The 21,663-nt window shown below is 46.0% G+C and overlaps 1 protein-coding gene across 1 annotated transcript; it reads left to right on the top strand.

The window, feature by feature from the left end:
- Positions 1 to 574: 574 nt before the first annotated feature.
- LOC137437735 (uncharacterized) lies at positions 575 to 19,065 on the top strand. Its single transcript, XM_078766185.1, has 3 exons — positions 575 to 673; positions 11,584 to 13,693; positions 14,988 to 19,065. Exons 2-3 carry the CDS (start codon positions 12,587 to 12,589, stop codon positions 16,533 to 16,535), a joined length of 2,655 nt encoding a protein of 884 aa, XP_078622311.1. The 5' UTR covers positions 575 to 673; positions 11,584 to 12,586; the 3' UTR covers positions 16,536 to 19,065.
- The last annotated feature ends 2,598 nt before the right edge of the window (positions 19,066 to 21,663 follow it).

The raw sequence follows: 21,663 nt of genomic DNA, 5'->3' as shown, positions 1-21,663 counted from the left end.
CCAAGCCCTTTACCTCCCACAGATCTCCCGATGTCCCTGCTCTCAAATGTTGTACCTGTGTGCTTCCCCCCACTCTCCCCATCTTGTCTCCCGCTCCCTTTATTTCGTCTTATGTGTCCGTTTTTCTTTGTTTTTTTTTGTCATTAATGTTAGCTCTTACACGAGCCTAGATCTTGTATACAAAAAAAAACAAAAAAAAAACAGGTGTACATTTCAGTGCAGGTACACTATTATGATGCAAGAACATATTGGAAGGCCAAGAGGTCTTTGAGATTCCGCATTGTCAAATTGAGCGATGGCAAAAAACGCATTTGTTTTTTTTCAGACTGCAATTTGACCTTTGACCGCGTTAATTTTTTTCTGACCGCCATTTGAGCTCATCATTTACAGGTACACGATATTAATTACACGTAAATGCACCGGCTATCTAGAGAGAAATTTCATTCCGATTGAACAAACCTTCGTTGAGTTATGGTGAAAATGTTAAAACGTCTATAATTATATATATATATAAATATGTTCAAACGGCGGGTCACACACATCCGACCTGTCCAGAGGAGGCGGAGGTCGTGACGCGATTGGTGGATGTTGGGAGTGGCAAGATGGCGACTGTATGCAACTGCTCCGTGTTGTGACCGAGCGTTTTGTCGCACGACAAGCAAGGTTCTGAGAGGTGGGTGGGAGAACGGGTCCAGTTCGGCTCCGGTCTCCAGGGAATGTGCGTCACGGATTGAATGAACCGTGAGTGTTACAACTTTGAAGCGTCGGACCTCGTGTTCGGGCGGGAGCGGGTCGCTCGGTGAGCGGCGCCATTTTTTTTTGTTGTGAGAAATCTATTTCCACAAGTGGAGCTCGACGGCTCGGCAGTGAGAGCTTGCAATCATCTGCCTTTTTGCCACGTTGCGTCATGTCGAGCCGGCCCGAGATCGGGTGACGACTTACTGCCCCAGGGTGCAAGAGTTGACGAAGAGCGAGCGCTCAGTGGCGCCTCAGGTTGCACTGTGTGAGAGCTCTGCAAAGTTGATTTGAAATGTCCATGTTTTTGGCAGAAAAGACAGCAGGATCCAGCTTGTTTATGACGTGTTATTTTCCGAATTTCTGTAATAATCTCGAAAGATTTTAATTTTTATTAACAGCATGTGCTACTTGACACAAAGTAAATAGGCCGACATTTTCCTCTATAACTGAAATAAGACGCATAATTTGAAATACTTTGATTAATTGATTGAATATTTAATTTTTGTAATCTTCTATGTAAGAGAGATGTCTGTCTGTGTGTCACCATTTTTCTCAGAGTTGACTGAACGGATCTTCGTGAAACTTTCAGAGGTTCATCAGTGAGTGCCTGGGAGTGTTTTCGGCAAAAAAAAAACAAATAGGAAAAAAAAATTCTGAAAAAAAACAAAAGATCGTTTGTTTGGAGTTTAAAAAAAAAATCGCTCTATATTGCCTAAGCCTTTTTAAATTAATGACAGTTATATACAAGTACACATTCGCATAAATAAATACAAAACATTCGCCAGACATTTGAATACAAATGAATCATACAATTCCAGAAGTGTACGAATTTGGTAGTATGGCTTCTTCTTCTTCTTCCTGATTGGCATCACACTTAACTCAGAAACGTGATGAACGCCACATTCACCCACCACCATATATATTAACCCCCTTCCTCTCCTTCCTCCCTCCCTCCCCCCACCTCCCCCTCCCCTTCCCTTCCCCCCTCCTCCACTTCCCCCTCCCTCCCACCTCCTCCACTTCCCCCTCCCTCCCACCTCCTCCACTTCCCCCTCCCTTCCACCTCCTCCACTTCCCCCTCCCTCCCACCTCCTCCACTTCCCCCTCCCTCCCACCTCCTCCACTTCCCCCTCCCTCCCACCTCCTCCACTTCCCCTCCCTCCCACCTCCTCCACTTCCCCTCCCTCCCACCTCCTCCACTTCCCCCTCCCTCCCTCCCACCTCCTCCACTTCCCCCTCCCTCCCTCCCACCTCCTCCACTTCCCCCTCCCTCCCACCTCCTCCTCCACTTCCCCCTCCCTCCCACCTCCTCCACTTCCCCCTTCTTCCTCACCCCCCCTTCCTCACCCCCATTCCTCCCCTCCTTCCTCCCCCCCTCCCTCCTTTCCCCCTCCTTCCCCCTACTCCTCCTTCCTCCCCCCTTCTCCCCTCCTTCCTCCCTTCCCCCCTCCTTCCTCCCCCCTCGTCCTCCCTCCTTCCCTTCCCCCTATCCTTCCTCCCCCCTTCTCCCCTCCTTCTACCCCCCTCCCTCCCCACTCCTTCCTCCCCCCTTCCCTCTCCCTCCCTACTCCTTCCTCCCCCCTTCCCTCTCCCTCCCTCCTTCCCTCTCCCTCCCTCCTTTCCTCCCCCGCCTCCCCCTCCTCCTCCCTCCCCCTTCCTCCTCGCCTGTCCCCCTCCCTCTCTCCCCTCTTCCCCCACCTTCCTCCTCCCCTTCCCCCCCTTCTCCCTCCTCCCCTTCCCCTCCTCCTCTCTCCCTTCCCCCCTCCCTCACCTTCTCCTCACCTTTCCCCCTCCCTCTCCTGCTCCCCCTTACCCCGCCCTCCCCTGCTCCCCCTCCCTTCAAGCAAGTGATCATGGACCCCGTACAGTAAGGACTGCTGCATGTAGCAGAAGGAAGCTAAGGACTCAAAGAATATAGATTTGATTGATCGTCTTGAAGATGTGTTAGATTCTGCTGCAGCCGTAACTCTTGTGTGGCACAAAATGTGCTATGCTCACTTTCACGGACAAGAGTAAAATTGAACGCCTACAGAGGACTCAGGCAGAGCATTCGAAGGAGGAAGCAAGTTGCAGTAGCAGTGGTGTCTCAAGGTAAAGATGCAAATATCAGTCCAAATGCTTTAAGACCACCTGAGGCAGCCGTGCAAGAAGAAATGAGTTATGATGTGGTATGAAATGAAATGTGTGTGGTATGGTATGAAATGTGTGTGGAAATGAGTTATGAAATGAGTTATGATGTGAGTTATGAATGAGTTAAGTGCCAAATGAGCTCTGACAAAGCTATCAAGGAAATTAGATGTGGAAGTCACCAGGACCTGATGTAATTCCACCAGAAGTGTTTAAGCACGGTGCCCTGAGCTCAGATCAAAGATCCTCACGTTCTACAATGGATGCTGGACAAGCAAAAGTGGCAGCAGTCCTCAATATCGTGTGTGTCCTCCCTGAGCTGTGATGCAGGCTGTACACGTCCGACGCATGCTCTGTACCAGGCATCTGATGCGTTCCTGGGGAAGTCTGTCCCACTCCTCCTGCAAGCCTTGAATGAGCATTTGCCGATTGACAGTCGTGATTGTAGCGGGGTGCTTGGGGTCAATTTTCAAGATTACCGTTACCGGGCGGACAAAAGCGCCATTTTTGGTGTGAGGCTTCCTTAGGGTATATCAGTTGATTTTAGCCGAGGACCCTCTCGAAATATGTACGTAACCATGGTAACACAAACAAATCCAAGATGGCTGCGTTCATGATAAAATACCAATTTTCTTGGGTTGTAGTTGTTAGAGGAAAGCCAAATTGTTTCAAAATATTACTTAATATCAGAACCATGTCCTCACATGTTCGGTCACCCTCCTGAAATATTAAAGTAAAACAAAAAATCCAAAATGGCCGCCATTTATGCTGAAATAGCAATTTCCTTGGTTTTTAAGCGGTCATACGATGGCTAAATTGTACCAAAGTATGATTATATTATACCAGAATATTTTTATTGAAGCCCTATTTTTAAAAAGATACACAAATAACCTACCACATATGGACAACATGGTTGTTTATTTCCCATAGGTCTAAAGATCAAAGAAATCAAACTACATAATATTGACTGCAACATCCAAACTAATTGAATTTAAAAGTGATCTAAACTATTTTTTCTCAAGATAGTGCGTTCTTGAGACAAGGGTTTGAACATGGAAATAATGTGAATGTTTTAATTATGCTTTTATCCTAACCTTAATGTGACCCTTGTGGGTATCCGTAGTTATATACCTAATTTAGAGGGCGACATTGTGACTACAGGCTGTCTTTACTATACTGCTAAGCATGTATTGGTGGAAAGTTTTCTGGCCTCCTTTGTTAACAATCTACATATTTTATGGTAAGTAAGCAACTTTTCAAGTTATTATCTTTAATTACAGAACTTCAGTGATCAAGTCAGGTTTTTTTAGCTAAACAGAAGTATGTGTTTATGTACATTTGGTAACAATCAGCATAATTAGACAAGCTTAAACACTCCTATAAATAATGGCCTATGCAAAATAATCAACACAATGTGCACTATATCAGGAATTTAGAAAATTCTGGCTAATTAGATATTTTTATACTGCATTATATAGCACTTATTAACTTTACCCATGATAATGATTAATACGTATAAATCAAATATAATAAAAAGCAACTGTTAAACAATGCTGTTGCCCAGGCCATTTTTAAAACTACGGAAGACATTATAGGACATCATTAGTGAAAACAAAAAATCAGATGTCCTATCTTGACTTGAAAATAAATGTGATTGATTATGTGTTTTTTTTCTCTTTGTTATCACAATAAATTTTCCATATGGAAAGTATTGTTGTGGATATGAGAATGTTTTTTTATTTTGTTGTTGTGGTAAAATGTTGTTGTAAAAGGTTGTTGTAAAATATCACCCCTCCTCCCTCCGTTTGTGGTTGTATAAAGGTCAAAGGGCGTTTCCGTAGTTAGTCCATAAAACATACAGGCAGGACACGATATATCCTTTCTTTTGACAGTTATATCCTTATTATGTGTATTAGCGTAAGGCTGTGTCTTCCATTAATTGAAATACTCCATTGCACCAGTGAAAGAGAATAGATCCCCTTTCCTTCCCATCCCCAAAATCTCCATCCAATATTACATCCCCTCTCGTCATTGCCGAGCCTCGATTGCCAATATTACCTCCCCTCCAATAACCGCCATTGACCACGAGGCTCGAGTCAGGGAAGAAAGGCGTGTCTCCACCTCGTCAGAGGGGAGGAGGGGCGTGCCCGCCCGTCGTCATCCAGGGCGGAGCCCGAGGGTCGCGCGACCAACCAGGGCCGAGGTGAGCACCCCGATGGGCGTGTCCTGAACGCCGGCGGCTTAACCGCCGGAGGCGCTATAAAAAGGCGCGCACGGAAGTAAAAGGAGAGGTGGTTGGACAGTTGGTTGGTTGCACAGAGTTGGTTGCGCAGAGAGTTGGTTGCACCGTTGGTCAGGGTTGGTTGCACCGTTGGTCAGAGTTGGTTGCACAGAGTTGGTTGCGGTGAGGAGTCGGTGGTCAGAGTGAGGGACCAAGAAAGAGTGGAGGGTTTGGACCAGACGAGTGGGACAAGGCCTGGCAAGGCAAGTGGAGGCGGGAGCAGCAGCGACACCCGGCAGCCGCTTGGGGCCTGGGCGGCGGTTTGGAGCAGGGCCGAAAAGGAACGGCGGCTGCTAAACGCGCCGATCGTGCTGCATGACCCCCCCCTTGGACCTCCCTCTCCCTCCAGCCATCCACATCCTGCGATTCCTGCAATTCCCCGCGTGAGTCAGTCTTTTGTTTGTTCTGTCCTGGGATAAGTTAAGCCTGTAGATAAGCTAGTATTTGCACTGTGTCACCTGCGTCTTATGTGTTGTAAATAAACTTGATTGCTCCTTTTTGCTTGTGTGTGTAAATAATAAACCCCATTACTCGTCTGTACGTCTTCTCGTTTTAATTCCTTTTCCTCTTACATTGCGTCGCTTTTGTCTTTTCCCTCATTGAGCAGCTAGGGTGCGATACGGCCAAAGTTCTGGGTGAATCGGGTGAGTTTTGTTAGGTCGCGGTTTTACACCACCGCTCGGTCTATAACATCTAACCGCGATCTGTAACAATTGGTGTCTGGGAGTGAGATTCGGGGCCCGAACCAAATTTTTAAAACATCTAGAAAAAAAATTTTGGTCAAAATTACGAGCTGCCGAACTTTGTTTTTTTTAAGCAAAACCCGAATTTTGAAATCGCGCCATGGCTGTTCAAGGCGACGGGATGCCGGTGGGAGAGATAGACGGGGTAGAATCGACCCAGGACTTAGGAAAAAAAATGGTGGAGGAGAGGAAAGAAGGTGTGGTTGAGGGAGTATCAGACGCACAAAATGGCGCCTCGCACATTGCTACGGCGGCCGCACCCGCTGCACAAGTGGGAGGGATGGCCCAAATGCAGGCCCTCATGGAGCAATTTATGGCACAAATGAGGGCCTCTATGGAAGAGTCAGTGTATAATTGGAAGAGGGATGCCATGTCAGACGAATCCGGGTGTGATCTAAAAAAATTGAGGGAGGAATCCAGGTGTGAAGTGGAAAAACGGATATCAGAGGCAAGGGAGGAGCAGAGGGACAGAGACCGCAAGTTGGGCGAAAGGGTCCCAGGGGTGCACGACGAGGTAAAGCGGGTCGAAAAGCGCTGGTTGAGCGAAGCGGAGAAAAGCACGGGTACAATGACGGGGGTAGAAATCGCGACACGGGGTTTGAAAAAGCCGGCGACCGATGAGGTAGAGGGAATTTTATTAAAGCCAACGGTCGTCGAGGTGAACAAAGAAATTATGGGTATAGTTGAAATTGGAGAGACCGGGGACTTAAAGTTAAAAGAGCAACAATCGGAGGAAGGAATGGAAATTGCTCAAAGTCTAAATGCACATCCTGATGCTGTACTCGCTAACCCGAATGGAAGTTTGCAGGTTCGCGTGGAGAAAAGGATCCCCCAGGTGAGTCGTGCTGTATATTGTGCGGGTAGATTTTGCAGGAGGATGTTTAGCGACAAAAGAATTTTCGCGCGCTTGGGATCGAGGAAGCACCCGGGCGTTGGTGAAGGGTCCCGTGTGAGTGGAAATGGCACGCGTGGGAGAAAAAAGTGTGCGTCGGCGAGTGGGTGTGTTATAAAGTGTGGGAGTGAAACCGAGTGCGAGCGAGAATGCACGTCGGTGTGTACGGGGTGTGACACAGGGAGTGAGAGCAATACGGAGTGCACGCCCATGGTGAGTGTTACGGAGGACGTAACGGAGGAGAGGTGTGGATCGAAGTGTGCGCAAGAGGTGTGGTGTGTAACAGAGAGAGCGTTGGTGGAATGTACGGACGGCGTTGGAACGCCAGGTTTTGTGAGGGTGAAAGGGGTAGCGTATGCTTGTAAGCATGCAAGTGAAGCGTCGATGGTAACCGGTTTAGTGGTTAGAGCGACGGATAGCCGATGCGAGCACTCGGTGCGAGGGGTGCTTGGTTGGGTGCGAGGCCCGGCGTCGATCGAAGCTGCGTCGTTTCTCTTCGAAGCGTCGTTGCCGATTCGGGCTTGGCCCCGCCCCGCACGGTCGAGTCCGGGCTTTGTCGGGCGAGGCGACCGGTCCGGTTCGAGGGCGAGTGGGAGGAAGCGGAACGGTGCCCCCTCGTGGGGACGGGGTTCCGACCGGGGGAGATGGAGCCATCGGGCCCGGGACCGCAAGGTGCCGCGCCGAGATGGTGCGTGGAATCTCGGTCCAACCAAACCACCTCCCTTGAACCGAAAGCCGGACGGATTCAACCTGCAGGCAACCAAACCACCCGAATTCATTGCTCGGCTTTGCGAAGCCGAGTTTAATGATGTCATGGCGCACCGAGAGGATGTAATAAGTAGACGGATGATGATGGTAGTGATTTGATACGAAATTAATAATAGTGGGTAGAATTGGCAGTAAATGGAAAATTTTTGATTTATTGAAATTTGATGTGCAAAATTGGTAGTGAGAGACCCCCGATGTGGTGGGATGGCAAATCCACCATCCTTCCCAGGTGGGGGCAAATGCGCAATAGTTTATGGGGTGGCTATGACAACCGAGCCAGGGAGGGCTTGGATAATGATAGGGATCTAGAAGAGATTGACATTAGGTGACGTTAAGGTTAGTTAGTGACTGATACCTGTAGTGGGGACGCAGGTAGATTAGTATGGATGATAATGACGTGGGAGCGCAATAGTTAAAGGGACGACTGGGAAGCGCAAGTTTCAGAAGGGAGTAGTTAGCTGAGATGATGCTGTGTGTGTGAGGATTGAACAGGTGTGATTGCACAGGTGTGCAACTGGACAGGTGTGTGGAGCAGTGTATGAGTAGTGAGTGTTGTGGATCAGCGCGAATGCGCTTGGGGAGAGAAGGGTGCAGGTGGCACCAGGTGTGAGAGCACAGGTGTGCAAATACAGGTGTGTGGAGAGAGTTGGAGTAAGTGGTACGGAGTGGTGTGCATGGTGCGAAGGTGTGGATGGGGGAAGAGTGGACCCCTTTCACGAGTACCCGGGGCGGGTAGTGTAAGTGTTAGGTAGAGGGTATAGGTAAATTGTGGTTGGATATTGGCATTTGTGGTGCGGTTGCAGAATGGTGTTGTGGATGGGTGCATTAGTGTTGTGGAAATGGCTGGGCGTGTAGCCTGTTAGTGTGTGTAGTTGGTTGGGCACTCCACCACTGTGAGGATGTCGGCCAGGTGAGGCCGCAGGTGGGCTCTGGGAGCCGGTAGTTGTGAGTGGGTGCCTGAGGATCCCGGGTGTGGATCGGGCAGCCCAGTGCCAGAGAGGGCACCGAGTGGGGAGAGTGCCAGAGGGCCTTCCCCAGGTAGTTAGGTTAGGGTAAGGAGCAGGTAAGCTCGGAGGCAACTGCAGTGGTGGAGGTGTGCAGGTGGGTAGACCCGCTGGGAGAGGTACACGCCACAGCCCAGAAATTGTGCGAGGGCACCGGGAGATGAATCGGGGGAGTGAGACCCCAAATTGAAAAGCACCACAGTTTGGCCAATGGGAATTGGTTTTTAGAACCCATAGTGTAAGAGGGCCAATGGTTTGGCCGGAGAGAGACCCCGGGTAGTGTAAAGTTGTTAAAGTCATTTAGGAAATAGTTAGGATTGATGAACCTGTCGCACCATACGCAGCCACTTACCTGTGGTGATGATGATGACTCCACACCTGTGTTTTCTTTGTTTTGTTGCAGAAAATGAGAATTGCTGTGGATTTGTGAGACGCATCACGACGTGGATGAGACATTGTGCGTAATTCCATCTCTTCCTCCTTATGAGGATTGATGATGAATTGATGATGGCAAATTTTTGAAGTAGAGGGATTGTGGTGACGAATTTGGTATAGGGGAAATATGGGGAAGACGTGACAGTAGTGACGAATTGGTAATGTGTAGGTTTTGTACAAATGGGGTAAGGGCAAGGGTGGGCTAGGTAACAGGGGGGTGACGTACGGTAGGGACGAGCTTTCTCACTTCGCCCTCCGTACGCATTTCGCCTTGCATTGCCTTATTGATGTGTACCCTTGTGACCTTACCCCTCGCTCAATTGTCTTTCTTTTGTCTCCCACATGACCTGTGCGCCGTTGGGCGCCGAGGGGAGCGTGCGTGGGTCGGCCATTGTGCGCCCGAAATTCCCAGAACCAGCTGTCTGCATCGATGCACCACATTATGGACCACATGCCTGTGGCCGAGCACCACTTATAGACCCCATGGGTTGGGGCATGGCCCCTCTGCTGGAACCGGCCATGAGGGCCCGAAATCTTGCTGGCGGACCTTGGCCACAGGGCACCGATGCCCCACAGGTGAACCACACTAGTCGGCCCTGTGGGCCATAAATAAAATAAATAAGAAGGACACATTGGGCACACTTTATTGCAAATAGGCCGCCAGTAAGCAAAGCAAAAGAGAATGACAACATCTGGAAGACAAATAATAATAACCAGCAGAGGGAGCCGAAGAGCAAGAGACACCTGCAGGGTTAGGGGTTGTTTGGTTATTTTTATTCATGAACAGTGATGACTGTGCACCGATTGGTGCTTGAGGGTGCTTTGGTGCGTTTTTGGGTGCTTTAATGGTGCATTGATGCAGAGCAGACTGTCTCCCCCCCAGAAAGAACAATTACAGGTCCTGGGTTAGTTTTGTAAATAAAAATAGCGTCAGTGTAAATAATGCTTCCCACCGTCAGTGTATAGTTTGAAGACCATTCCGCAATTCGGTTAACTGTGGGCGTAAGTCTGTTAGGCAGGGTGCAATGGAGCAGCGGGACACATTTATTTATGTTTTAAAACGGTCGCACTCAGGGTCAGGTTAAAAGTAGAGGGAACTACACCTACGTGCCACACTAAGGTAAAAGTAATAGGCCCGGGACGTGCCTAAGGGGAGGAGGGTGCAGTGTTGTGGATATGAGAATGTTTTTTTATTTTGTTGTTGTGGTAAAATGTTGTTGTAAAAGGTTGTTGTAAAATATCACCCCTCCTCCCTCCGTTTGTGGTTGTATAAAGGTCAAAGGGCGTTTCCGTAGTTAGTCCATAAAACATACAGGCAGGACACGATATATCCTTTCTTTTGACAGTTATATCCTTATTATGTGTATTAGCGTAAGGCTGTGTCTTCCATTAATTGAAATACTCCATTGCACCAGTGAAAGAGAATAGATCCCCTTTCCTTCCCATCCCCAAAATCTCCATCCAATATTACATCCCCTCTCGTCATTGCCGAGCCTCGATTGCCAATATTACCTCCCCTCCAATAACCGCCATTGACCACGAGGCTCGAGTCAGGGAAGAAAGGCGTGTCTCCACCTCGTCAGAGGGGAGGAGGGGCGTGCCCGCCCGTCGTCATCCAGGGCGGAGCCCGAGGGTCGCGCGACCAACCAGGGCCGAGGTGAGCACCCCGATGGGCGTGTCCTGAACGCCGGCGGCTTAACCGCCGGAGGCGCTATAAAAAGGCGCGCACGGAAGTAAAAGGAGAGGTGGTTGGACAGTTGGTTGGTTGCACAGAGTTGGTTGCGCAGAGAGTTGGTTGCACCGTTGGTCAGGGTTGGTTGCACCGTTGGTCAGAGTTGGTTGCACAGAGTTGGTTGCGGTGAGGAGTCGGTGGTCAGAGTGAGGGACCAAGAAAGAGTGGAGGGTTTGGACCAGACGAGTGGGACAAGGCCTGGCAAGGCAAGTGGAGGCGGGAGCAGCAGCGACACCCGGCAGCCGCTTGGGGCCTGGGCGGCGGTTTGGAGCAGGGCCGAAAAGGAACGGCGGCTGCTAAACGCGCCGATCGTGCTGCATGACCCCCCCTTGGACCTCCCTCTCCCTCCAGCCATCCACATCCTGCGATTCCTGCAATTCCCCGCGTGAGTCAGTCTTTTGTTTGTTCTGTCCTGGGATAAGTTAAGCCTGTAGATAAGCTAGTATTTGCACTGTGTCACCTGCGTCTTATGTGTTGTAAATAAACTTGATTGCTCCTTTTTGCTTGTGTGTGTAAATAATAAACCCCATTACTCGTCTGTACGTCTTCTCGTTTTAATTCCTTTTCCTCTTACATTGCGTCGCTTTTGTCTTTTCCCTCATTGAGCAGCTAGGGTGCGATACGGCCAAAGTTCTGGGTGAATCGGGTGAGTTTTGTTAGGTCGCGGTTTTACACCACCGCTCGGTCTATAACATCTAACCGCGATCTATAACAGTATTATAGGACATCCATTGTGAATGCTAAATTAAAGCTGGATTAATATTACTTGTGAGTAAAATTTATATTTTTGCCAAACTCAACTTAAGTTATTTATATTGATATTATTTTAATGTGAATAATATATACTTTTTTCTCAATTTCAGAGCACCGATTGAAAGCCAAGGAAACTGCTGGTACGGATTGGATTCAGACATCGTGCCAAGAGAGACGAGCCCGTATACAAGATGGATCTAGATTGGAATTGTTGTATCATTTGTCAGCAACACACATCTGAACCTTTGAAATGCCCTTTGCAGAATCCTATAGCAAGTCGTGACATGACAGATGCTTATACATCATTTTTGACAAATGTAGAACAGTTCAGAGACATTGATGCACTTCCAACTAACATCTACTTTGGCAGTGATGTTACTGCTGCAGATTTTGTAACCCACCATGCATCTTGGCATAAATCTTGCCATTTGAAATACTAGGGCATGCCCGTACAAAATTATATCCCCCCCCTCTATTTACATGAAATGGTTTGGTCCATTCGCAAAGCCAAAGCGAACGGCTTGCGAGTACGGTGACAATCCCCCCCCTCTATTTACATGAAATGGTTTGGTCCAAAGCGAACGGCTTGCGAGTACGGTGACAATCCCCCCCCCCCCCCCTATTTACATGAAATGGTTTGGTCCAAAGCGAACGGCTTGCGAGTACGGTGACAATCCCCCCCCCTCTATTTACATGAAATGGTTTGGTCCAAAGCGAACGGCTTGCGGAGTTTGGTAAAGAAATCGCCATAGCTCGGTAACTACTTGTCCGATTAATATGAAACCTTGAAAAGGCACATCCTCGGGTCCCCAGCAATATACCTGGCAAGTTTCAAGTATATCGGACCGGTAGTTGTCGAGAAACAGCGGTCGCATACACACACACAGACACACACACACACAGAGATTACTGGAATTATAGATAGATAACAATTCCAAGTTGACAAGGACGCAAGCAAAGAAAAGGGGTGTCCCCAACACTGTCGAGTCTCAAAGGAGATCAAGTAAGCGCCAAACGATAAACACAGCAAAGTGCATCTTCTGTGACAAAGGACATGAGGACGGTGAGCTCTCTCAAGTTTTAACATATGATGCTGATACCAATATACGATGTATGATCACAGAGCTACATGACACACAGCTTCTTGCTCGAATTGTTGGAGGAGATTTGATTGCGATGGAAGCAAAGTATCATTTAAAATGCCTGACCCATCTGCGAAATCGTTACCGCAGTCTCGTCAGAAAGTTGAGTCGGGAATCACCAAATGTAAATGAAAAAGTGAATGAGTCTAGAGTGTTTGTAGAGCTGACAAGCTACATTGAGATAGCTGTAGACTCTGGGACTTTCCTCTTTAAGCTTTCAGAGATTCATTCACTCTATGTGAATCGTCTTCAGGACATGGGTATCCACAAAGAAGTCAACAAGACTAGGCTGAAGCGTCAACTGCTGGAACACTTCCCAGAGGCACAGGAACAGAACGATGGTAGAAACACGGTTATTGTTTTCAAAGAAGGAATGCGAAATATGTTGAAGGAAGCTTTGAAAAAACGGGATTTCTCAGAAGACGCTGAGATTCTAGCAAAAGCTGCAACGATAATCCGCAAAGACATTTTCAACCATCAATGCTTCAAATTCACTGGCTGTTTCCCAACACAATGTCAAGAAAATTCAATGCCCCCAAGCCTCAAATCACTTGTCTCCTTTATACTTAATGGCCTTAACTTGAAAGATCAAGACAGATGTGAATCACAGGCTTGCCTCACTATAGGACAGACCATTCTCTACAACACAAAGAAGAAAACTCCATCTGAATCAGCTGTTGAAACAAGACATACTCTGGAGCGTGAGCCACCTCTCCCCATTTACATTGGTCTCAATATTCATGGACTGACAAGAAGCAAGAAACTCATCCAGCAATTGTATCAGATGGGTATCAGCATTTCATATGACAGGGTTATGGACCTTGAGGACTGTATTGCCACATCTGTATGTGAGCGATTTGAAGAAGATGGCGTTGTATGCCCTGCTTTTCTCCGGAAAGGGTTGTTTACTGTTGGTGCCCTAGACAACCTAGACCATAACCCTAGCTCAACCACTTCACATGACTACTTTCATGGGACTGGAATTAGTCTCTTTCAGTTTCCAACACAAACTGATCCTGGTGAGAGCAGACCACCTACTATGATACCCCCTTCTGGTGCAACACAGCAGTCTCTCCCGGTCAGTTATGCTTTTGTCCCTGCTGTAGCTTTAACAACCGCTGCAATTGAAGTACCTGAGAGTAACACAGAGCCAACCAAGACTAAGTCTTAATTAAGACTTTAAGTTTATTTTTAATTTTTTTTTTCTTAATTTTTAATTTCTTAATTAAGACTTTAAGTTTAAACTTTAAGTTTAAAGATTAAGACTTTAATTTAGATTAAGTCTTAATCTAAACCTCTCATTGGTTTATAGTGGATACTGATTGTAATGGTAGGCGTGACATCCAATAAGCGACACGCCCAATTCTTGGGCTCGATATTTTGCACTCCTAATGATAATGTTGTATTTCCAGGGTACAATGTTTACAGCTTATCATTCGCAATAATTGATGACCTGGAGTTATAAGCAATGTATTCAAGCCAAAAGCTTTCCCCCCCCCCCCCCCCCCTAACATTGAGGGCACCCTTCACATGAAATCACTGAATGTCCCTTTAAATTTACTGGTGATATTGTAATATCAAAATACACATTCAGTGTCCTAAAAATTTATATTTTGATACCAATTTTTGCTATCCATGACTTATATAACCCGGGAAATGTGTTTTTAATTACTGGATGGCGGCCATTTTGGATTTTTTGGTTTTACACGAATACGCGTAAAAATTTGCGAGGGCTCCTCGGCTAATATTGATTAATAGGTCATTAGGAGTGTTCATGCCAAATTTGGTGATTTTGTCCACCGTGTAACGGTAATTTTGCTAAGCCACCCTACTATTGCAGGCTGTGAGCAACCAAGACGTTGGGCAATTGTTCGCTGGCTTACACCAGCCTCAATCATCCCAATTGCCCTTAAACGTTGTTCAGATGTCAGGCGTGGCATCTGAATTTTCTTGTCGTTTTCCCTGTCAGAAGCCCCTACAGTGACTATAGACAGCAGTAAATGAATGTCTAACCATGAGAACTAAAGGATTTCATTATGAGGGTCATTATTTAAAGGGACAGATCCCTATGCAGAACCACTCAAGCATGCCATTGTTGATCAACCAGGTGATTGAAGAGAAGTTCCCGTTACATAATCTGCCATTACAATTGAAGAAACGTGTTTGTAAAGATGCACATTTCAAAAAATGAAAGTGATAAGTTTATTTTGATGTTCAGTATGCATGCACCGCCATGTGGTAATCTAATCGAATCTATCTATCTATCTGGTAATCTATCTAATCTTCATTCCAGTGCAGCCCACAGTTTTATTATGCAAATGTTAATATATACCTGAAGTATATATTTGAGGCTGATAAATGTTTCTTTTTAGTTGCAGGAGGCGATGGATCCAGTAATTACCTTGAAGAGGCTTTCGTCTGTGGAGTACAGCTTGTGTATATTCTGCCAAACCCATAAAGCCAGAGTTCCTCTAAGTCAAGCAAGTGATCATGGACTCAGTACAGCAAGGACTGCTGCATGTAGCAGAAGGAAGCTAAGGGACTCGAAGAATATAGATTTGATTGATCGTCTTGAAGATGTGTTAGATTCTGCTGCAGCCGTAACTCTTGTGTGGCACAAAATGTGCTATGCTCACTTCACGGACAAGAGTAAAATTCAACGCCTACAGAGGACTCAGGCAGAGCATTCGAAGGAGGAAGCAAGTTGCAGTAGCAGTGGTGTCTCAGGTGGTGACACGCGTTCATTGCGAAAAGGGGTGCATCCTGTCAACTGGAACTTGTGCATTTTCTGTCAAACCACCGATATGAAGGCACGGCTGAGCTCAGTAATGACAAAACAAGTGAGTGATCAAATTATTCAAGCTTCTCATCTTGACTACAAAGTCGGCAATCGCTTGGCTGGAGAGATTGACTTAATCGCAGCTGAGGCCAAATATCACATGACTTGTCTAAGAGCATTCACCAGATATACCTCTAAAACAAAGCAGGAATCGGCCAATACAGACCTTGCTATGATATGGCTATGCAAGGAGCTCCATCAAGCAGCTGACAAAGGGCAAGTACTTCTCCTTGACGATGTCTGGGAAAGGTATAAGGAGCTGGCTGAGGCATCTTCAACCATGATTCAACAGTCCTACTACAGTGGAAGCACAACATTCAAGGCAAAGTTGCAGTCACAGCTAGGTAACCTTTTCAACTTCTTCCAACCTCTTGACAGGTGTCCATCAGAGCAGAAAACTATACTGATTCCCACAAATTATCAGCCTACTGCAGTTCTGCAAATGAAAGACGACATCCAGGATAGTGAGGAAATGTTAACACTGCCTAAGTATAAGCCTCAAGATGACATTTTCTTATCACTGATACATGTAGCTCTGAAAATTCGTGGGGATATGATGGCAACCCCAGGCCACCAAGGTTTCTCTGTAAGTGAAGATGAGGCAATAGCATGCATTCCAGATAGTTTATATATGCTATTGAGAATTATCTTTGGTGGTCAAGAGGCCCTAGAAGACGACAGTGCTGAAAACGATGAGGCAGTTGTCCGAAGTAGAGTTCTGAGTGTAGCACAGGATCTTGTTTACTGTGTCAGTGGTGGCAAAAAATGGACTCCGAAACATGTTGGCCTTGCCAGTACACTACACCAAGCTACACGGTCAAAAGATCTGGTGAAGCTGTTTAACAAGGCTGGACACTGCCTGAGCTATGAGCAGGTGTTGCAAGTAGACACCTCGTTGGCTAAGAGCACTCTAAAATCCTTAGATCAAGCAACTGGTGCCATCATTCCACCGAACATTATGGCGAACAAATGTATCCACTACACCTGTGATAATATTGATATATTGGATACGCTTGACAGGAAAAATACGAGTGCACCATCAAGCCATGGTATGGAGAAATGCTCATTGTGCCATACCTGACCTTCCTGCACCTGTGGAAATTGGATGGAAACGTGGTGATTCAGGACTCGAGCCTATTCTGATGTCACTGAGTCCAAACTCCAATATAGGTTATTTAATACAAATATTTAGATATTTTGAATGTAATTATTGACATTCATGACCGAAGCATTTCAACCTTTTAAATGAATTTCTTCTGTTTTGATTGATTTACCAATGCAAATAGATAATTGTTTTCTTTTTCTGTCTGTATAATGTATTTCTTACTATGTGAAATTATTTATATTGTAAACATGACATTATTAGTCCTTGGACTAGTCATGTACATTTTTTCTTTTATTTGAATAAAACTGAATTGATTGATTGATTGATAATTAGGTCATGCCCTTAATTAGGTCAACATAAAAAATAGGTCATCCCACATACTTTTTATTCCCATTATTGATGAAAGATTTCATCCCGAAAGTCCCAGCCGGCTCCGAGATACAGTTCGGAAATGGAAAATTGGGGGTGCAGGAGGAAGAAGAAAAACGTAAATTGTGGTTTAGTTGTCCTAGCAGGTCTAATAAACTCTGGGGTACCATTAAATATTGTGAGCACTAATTGTAGAAACAAACCTGACAACAATATAAGCCTTCCCCTATCATACAGGGAGAGTTTAATTATATAATGCGTGTTCTTCAGAATGTCTTCACGATAAGTGCGTGACGTCATCGAGAGAGCTCACATCAGCGTGAACGAGGTACATCCAATATCTGAGAATTCCAGAGCAAAATGGCAGTTTGTGTGGCTTCTGTGTGTCACAAAACAGAGGGGAAAATGGTTCCGTGATTGGTTTCTTCCAGTTCGCGAAAGATCATGTGATTCAAAAGCCATGGATACAACAACAACAACATGCATTTTAAGGCCATTTTCCCTGCTAGAGCGGGGGTTAGCCTTGCGGTCCCCATGACAATCTTCTCCATCTTGCCCTATTTTCTGCATCTCCTTGTTAACCCCCTTGCCCGCATTTCTTCTTCCACCATCTTTAGCCAAGTCTTTCTCGGTCTTCCCCGTCCTCTACTTCCTTCTACATTCATTTCCATCACTCTTCTCAACCAGTCACTTTCATCCTTCCTCAACACATGACCAAACCATCTCAACCTGTTCCTCTTCACAGCATCAATCACAGGCTCTATTCCCATCATTTTTTGCAATTCATCATTTGTCTTCCTCTCTCAACGATACTCCGCACATCCGTCGAACCATTCGCATTTCCACCCTTTCCAACCTTCGTTGCTGCTCTACGTTCATTACCCATGTCTCGCTCTCATAAATCATAACACTTCTCACACAAATGCAGCATACACCTTTCCCTTCAGCTTCAACGACACTCCCCTCCTCATCAGCACGCCACTCAGTTTCCGAAACTTCTTCCATGCACATCTCACTCTAGCAACCGTCAAAAGCCATTGATACATTTAAACTGGCTCTTCATGGTGGTTGTACCCCCCCAATTCAAGTAGGGGGTCAAATCTTCCCCATTCTTCCCTGCTGCCCGGATTTGTCAGGGCAGCGCAGTCACGGTCAGAGTGCTGATCGGTCCCGAAGGACCGGCTTTTTCCCTCTTGTCTCGTCTCTTCTCTCTTCTCTCCCTCTTTAACTGTCACATGGCCATGACTTCGTGAAGACAGGGGTACTGTTATGGATCCGTCACTTCCGCCTTTGTTGTTATTGTATACTTGTAGGATTTTTAGTTAAAGGGAATATTGTTAAGATTTTTCTGTGAAATGGAGATGACTTTAGTAAAAGATAAAAATTAATGTTTGTGAAGGAAAAAGGAAAACACGGTAAAGAGACTGCAAGAAGAGAGATCGAGATCACGATATGGGCAGAGAGGAGAAGAGAGCTGTGAGTTAAGTCGAGGCTGCGAGCGGACTTGTTTTTATATATTGGTCGCGAATTAGTGGAGGTTTCCCGTGAAAGGGACTGCGCGACATCGTCATATATTGCGAGTGCAATTAAACCTGCGTCTCAGGTTTATCACCAAGTGTGAGTCATCATTGAAGAAATCAAGCACCTTCATTACGGGCCTATTCGCCATTTTGTCCTCGAAGAAGAAGAGTCTGTCCGCTTGGTGCAGCTTGTTTTGCCATTGGGATTTCCATATCGACCTCATCGTGTTAAATTGCCATTGGTTTACCTATCGGCTCAATTACCATATTGACCTCTCACCTCGTAACTCCTCATCCACAGCTTGCGCCAATACCTGCCTATTGTTTTGCCGTTCTGCACGACCTCGACCCACGTGCTTGGACTTTGGGGAGTGTTACATTCTACTCACGGGTGGCGTATCGTGAGTTCATTGCTTTGAGAGCATTGGGGAATGATGGTACCATCATATGTACTGTTCATTTGATGCAAGTGACATTTTCATTGTACTTTCTTTAATAGTGTTATTATTGTGTATGTGAGAGTTGTTGATACAATTAATTGTTTTGTTCTACAATTGCATTGGTGTGGTTTACCATGGTTTATTAGAAAAGGCAAAATAACAAATCTTTCTGCCGTGTTCCCGCTCCAGACTCTGAGATGCACCGTAACAGGGCTTTGGGGAGGTAATACGTAACAGGTACACCTTTCTGGATGTGGGGTATCTCTGGGTCGCTCCGGGGAGGTCGATCAGCTGTCTCCATGCTGCGGGCTGGTCCGGGGCTCTACAACAACAATAGCATTTAAACTGGAAAATCTCACTCTAAAGAAGCGCAGCAGTTACGATAGGGAGATGAGAGTGTGGTTTAAAATCTGTCAGGAATTGGTGATCATGGAGTAATAAACTGAAGGAAAACAGATTCCGCCCCAACAATATTTACCACAGCTGGGTCAATCAAATCAAACCTCAAAACTTGGGAGGAAATCGAATCGTGAGGAAAATGCAGAAAGGCTAACAAGGTTTAACCATGACAGGTCACCGACCATAGTGCCTCAATAGGTATACCTTGGCTAAAACCTTCCACGGGAAAGCCCTGTGGTGACAGAGTGAAGGTGATTGCAGCAGGCTTGAGGAGCTGGAAGTTGCTAACTGGAGCTCTGCACATAGGCGGCCTAGGCATGATGGTCTCGTGTTTGTTGAATGAGCGACAATAGCATGTGGCAGCTGTCCAAGTGTCCAGGCAGCCCAATTTAGGGATAGCACTGCCTGCCCTCGAAAGGGAAGCCCCAAGAAAAGGTGGGGTAAAGAAAGCTCGCTCATCATCAACCTTGTTCGCTAGCCACAGTCAACGGGCCTTCACTTATGCGGCAAGAATAGGAATAAAAACAGCAAAAAGATGACCCTGGCAACCTGGAATGTTCGGACATTGTTAGATAATGATAATTCCAAATGGCCAGAAAGAAGAACTGCAATTGTGACAAACGAACTTGCTCAACATAACATTGATGTGGCTGCCCTCCAAGAATCTAGGTTGGATCTTGTCCCTGCAAGAATCAGGGACAGCTAAGAGAAAAAACACACACCATCTTCTGGTCTGTTAGGAAGTCTGGTGAAAGAAGGGAGGCAGGTGTAGCTTTTGCTATTAAAAATGCTATTGCGACAAACTTACCTCATTACCAAAGAACCCATTCAGACAGAATTATGTCTGTCAGACTTCCTCTTTCCAAACAATGCCATGTTACATTTTTTAGTGTCTATGCCCCAACAATGACAAACACAGACGAGTCTAAGGAAGAATTCTACTCGACGCTTATTACACTGTTGTATGTTCAATTTATATAGGGCATAAAATCCTCATTCTGGGTGATCTGAATGCCCGGGTTGGTAGTGACTTCAGAAACTATGGACCTGCCTTGGGCAAATTCGGAAAAGGAAGCTGTAATGCAGATGGAGAGCTCTGACTTGGCTTCCACATTCAACAGCAGCTTTCTATCACAAACACCTACTTCTACCAGACTGATAATCACTACTATACCTGGAAACACCCAAGATCCAAACACTACCATCTCCTCGATTACATTCTCACACGACATAAAGACATGAAAGACATTCTTAACAAAAGAGCCATGCGAGGCCCGGAATGCTCCACAGACCACTTTCTTGTAAAAACTTCCTGTGACTTTCAGGTGGTCATACCTAGAAGAAGGACAGCTCCAACGGTACCTAAAAAGCTCGATGTCAAGAAGCTTAAGTCCTTGTTGACTCAAATACAATTACAAACTGCAATCACACAAGCTTTAAAAACTATAAAGCCATCAAACGAGAAATCAATAAATGAGATGTGGAATTCCCTCAAACAAACTATCTACGATGTTGCGTATTCCACTCTTGGGGACCCAAAGCGCAAAAATGCCGACTGGTTTGATGATAACGATGTATGCATACAAAAGTTATTACAGAAAAAGCAAAAACCCTACAAAGACTATCTTTCAAATGAAACACCTGAATCAGAGGAAAAGTTTAAAGCAGCTAAAGCACAGCTTCAAAAGAAAATTGGTGTTATGAAAGATACCTGGTGGGAAAACACGACAAAATAGATTGAAACTTTAGCTGCAAGAAAGGACTCCCGAGGGTTCTAGAATGCCCTAAAGGAAGTCTATGGCCCCAAAAACTAATACAATTCTACCCCTTAAGAGTTTAGATGGAAAACAACTTCTAACAGATAAACGTGATATCATCGACCGTTGACCACCTTTTAGAGGCCATTTTTCCCCGCAAGCGGGGGTTGGCCTTTTTCGGGAACTGTGGTTGTTGTTGTTTTTCGGTCCCCTTTTTGAAGCAATGTTTTACGGCCGGATGCCCTTCCTGACGCCAACCCTTTTTGCCGCCTTTAACGACAAGCAGGGAATTACCAGTGAACTGGTACTCAATTTGCCGACCTCGGAAGGATGACAGGCTGAGTCAACCCCCCTGGCGTTAATTCAGCGATTGACCGGGATTCGAACCCAGGATCCTAGGATCCTAAGCCGGCACCCTAGCCGCTAGCCCAACACCAGGGACTAAATCTAAATATCATCGACCGTTGGAAAGAGCATTTTTCTACTCTGTTGAATAAAGATGCAAATGTCAGTGCAAATGCTTTAAACCACCTTGAGGCAGCCGTGCAAGAAGAAATGAGTTTGCCAATAAGTGCAAATGAGCTTGACAAAGCTATCTAGGAAACAAGATGTGGAAAGT

Source organism: Myxine glutinosa, chromosome 12 (assembly GCF_964187855.1).
Source record: "Myxine glutinosa chromosome 12, kmMyxGlut1.1, whole genome shotgun sequence".
Classification (NCBI taxonomy): Eukaryota; Metazoa; Chordata; class Myxini; order Myxiniformes; family Myxinidae; genus Myxine; species Myxine glutinosa.
This window is presented reverse-complemented; position numbering and strand designations above follow the sequence as displayed.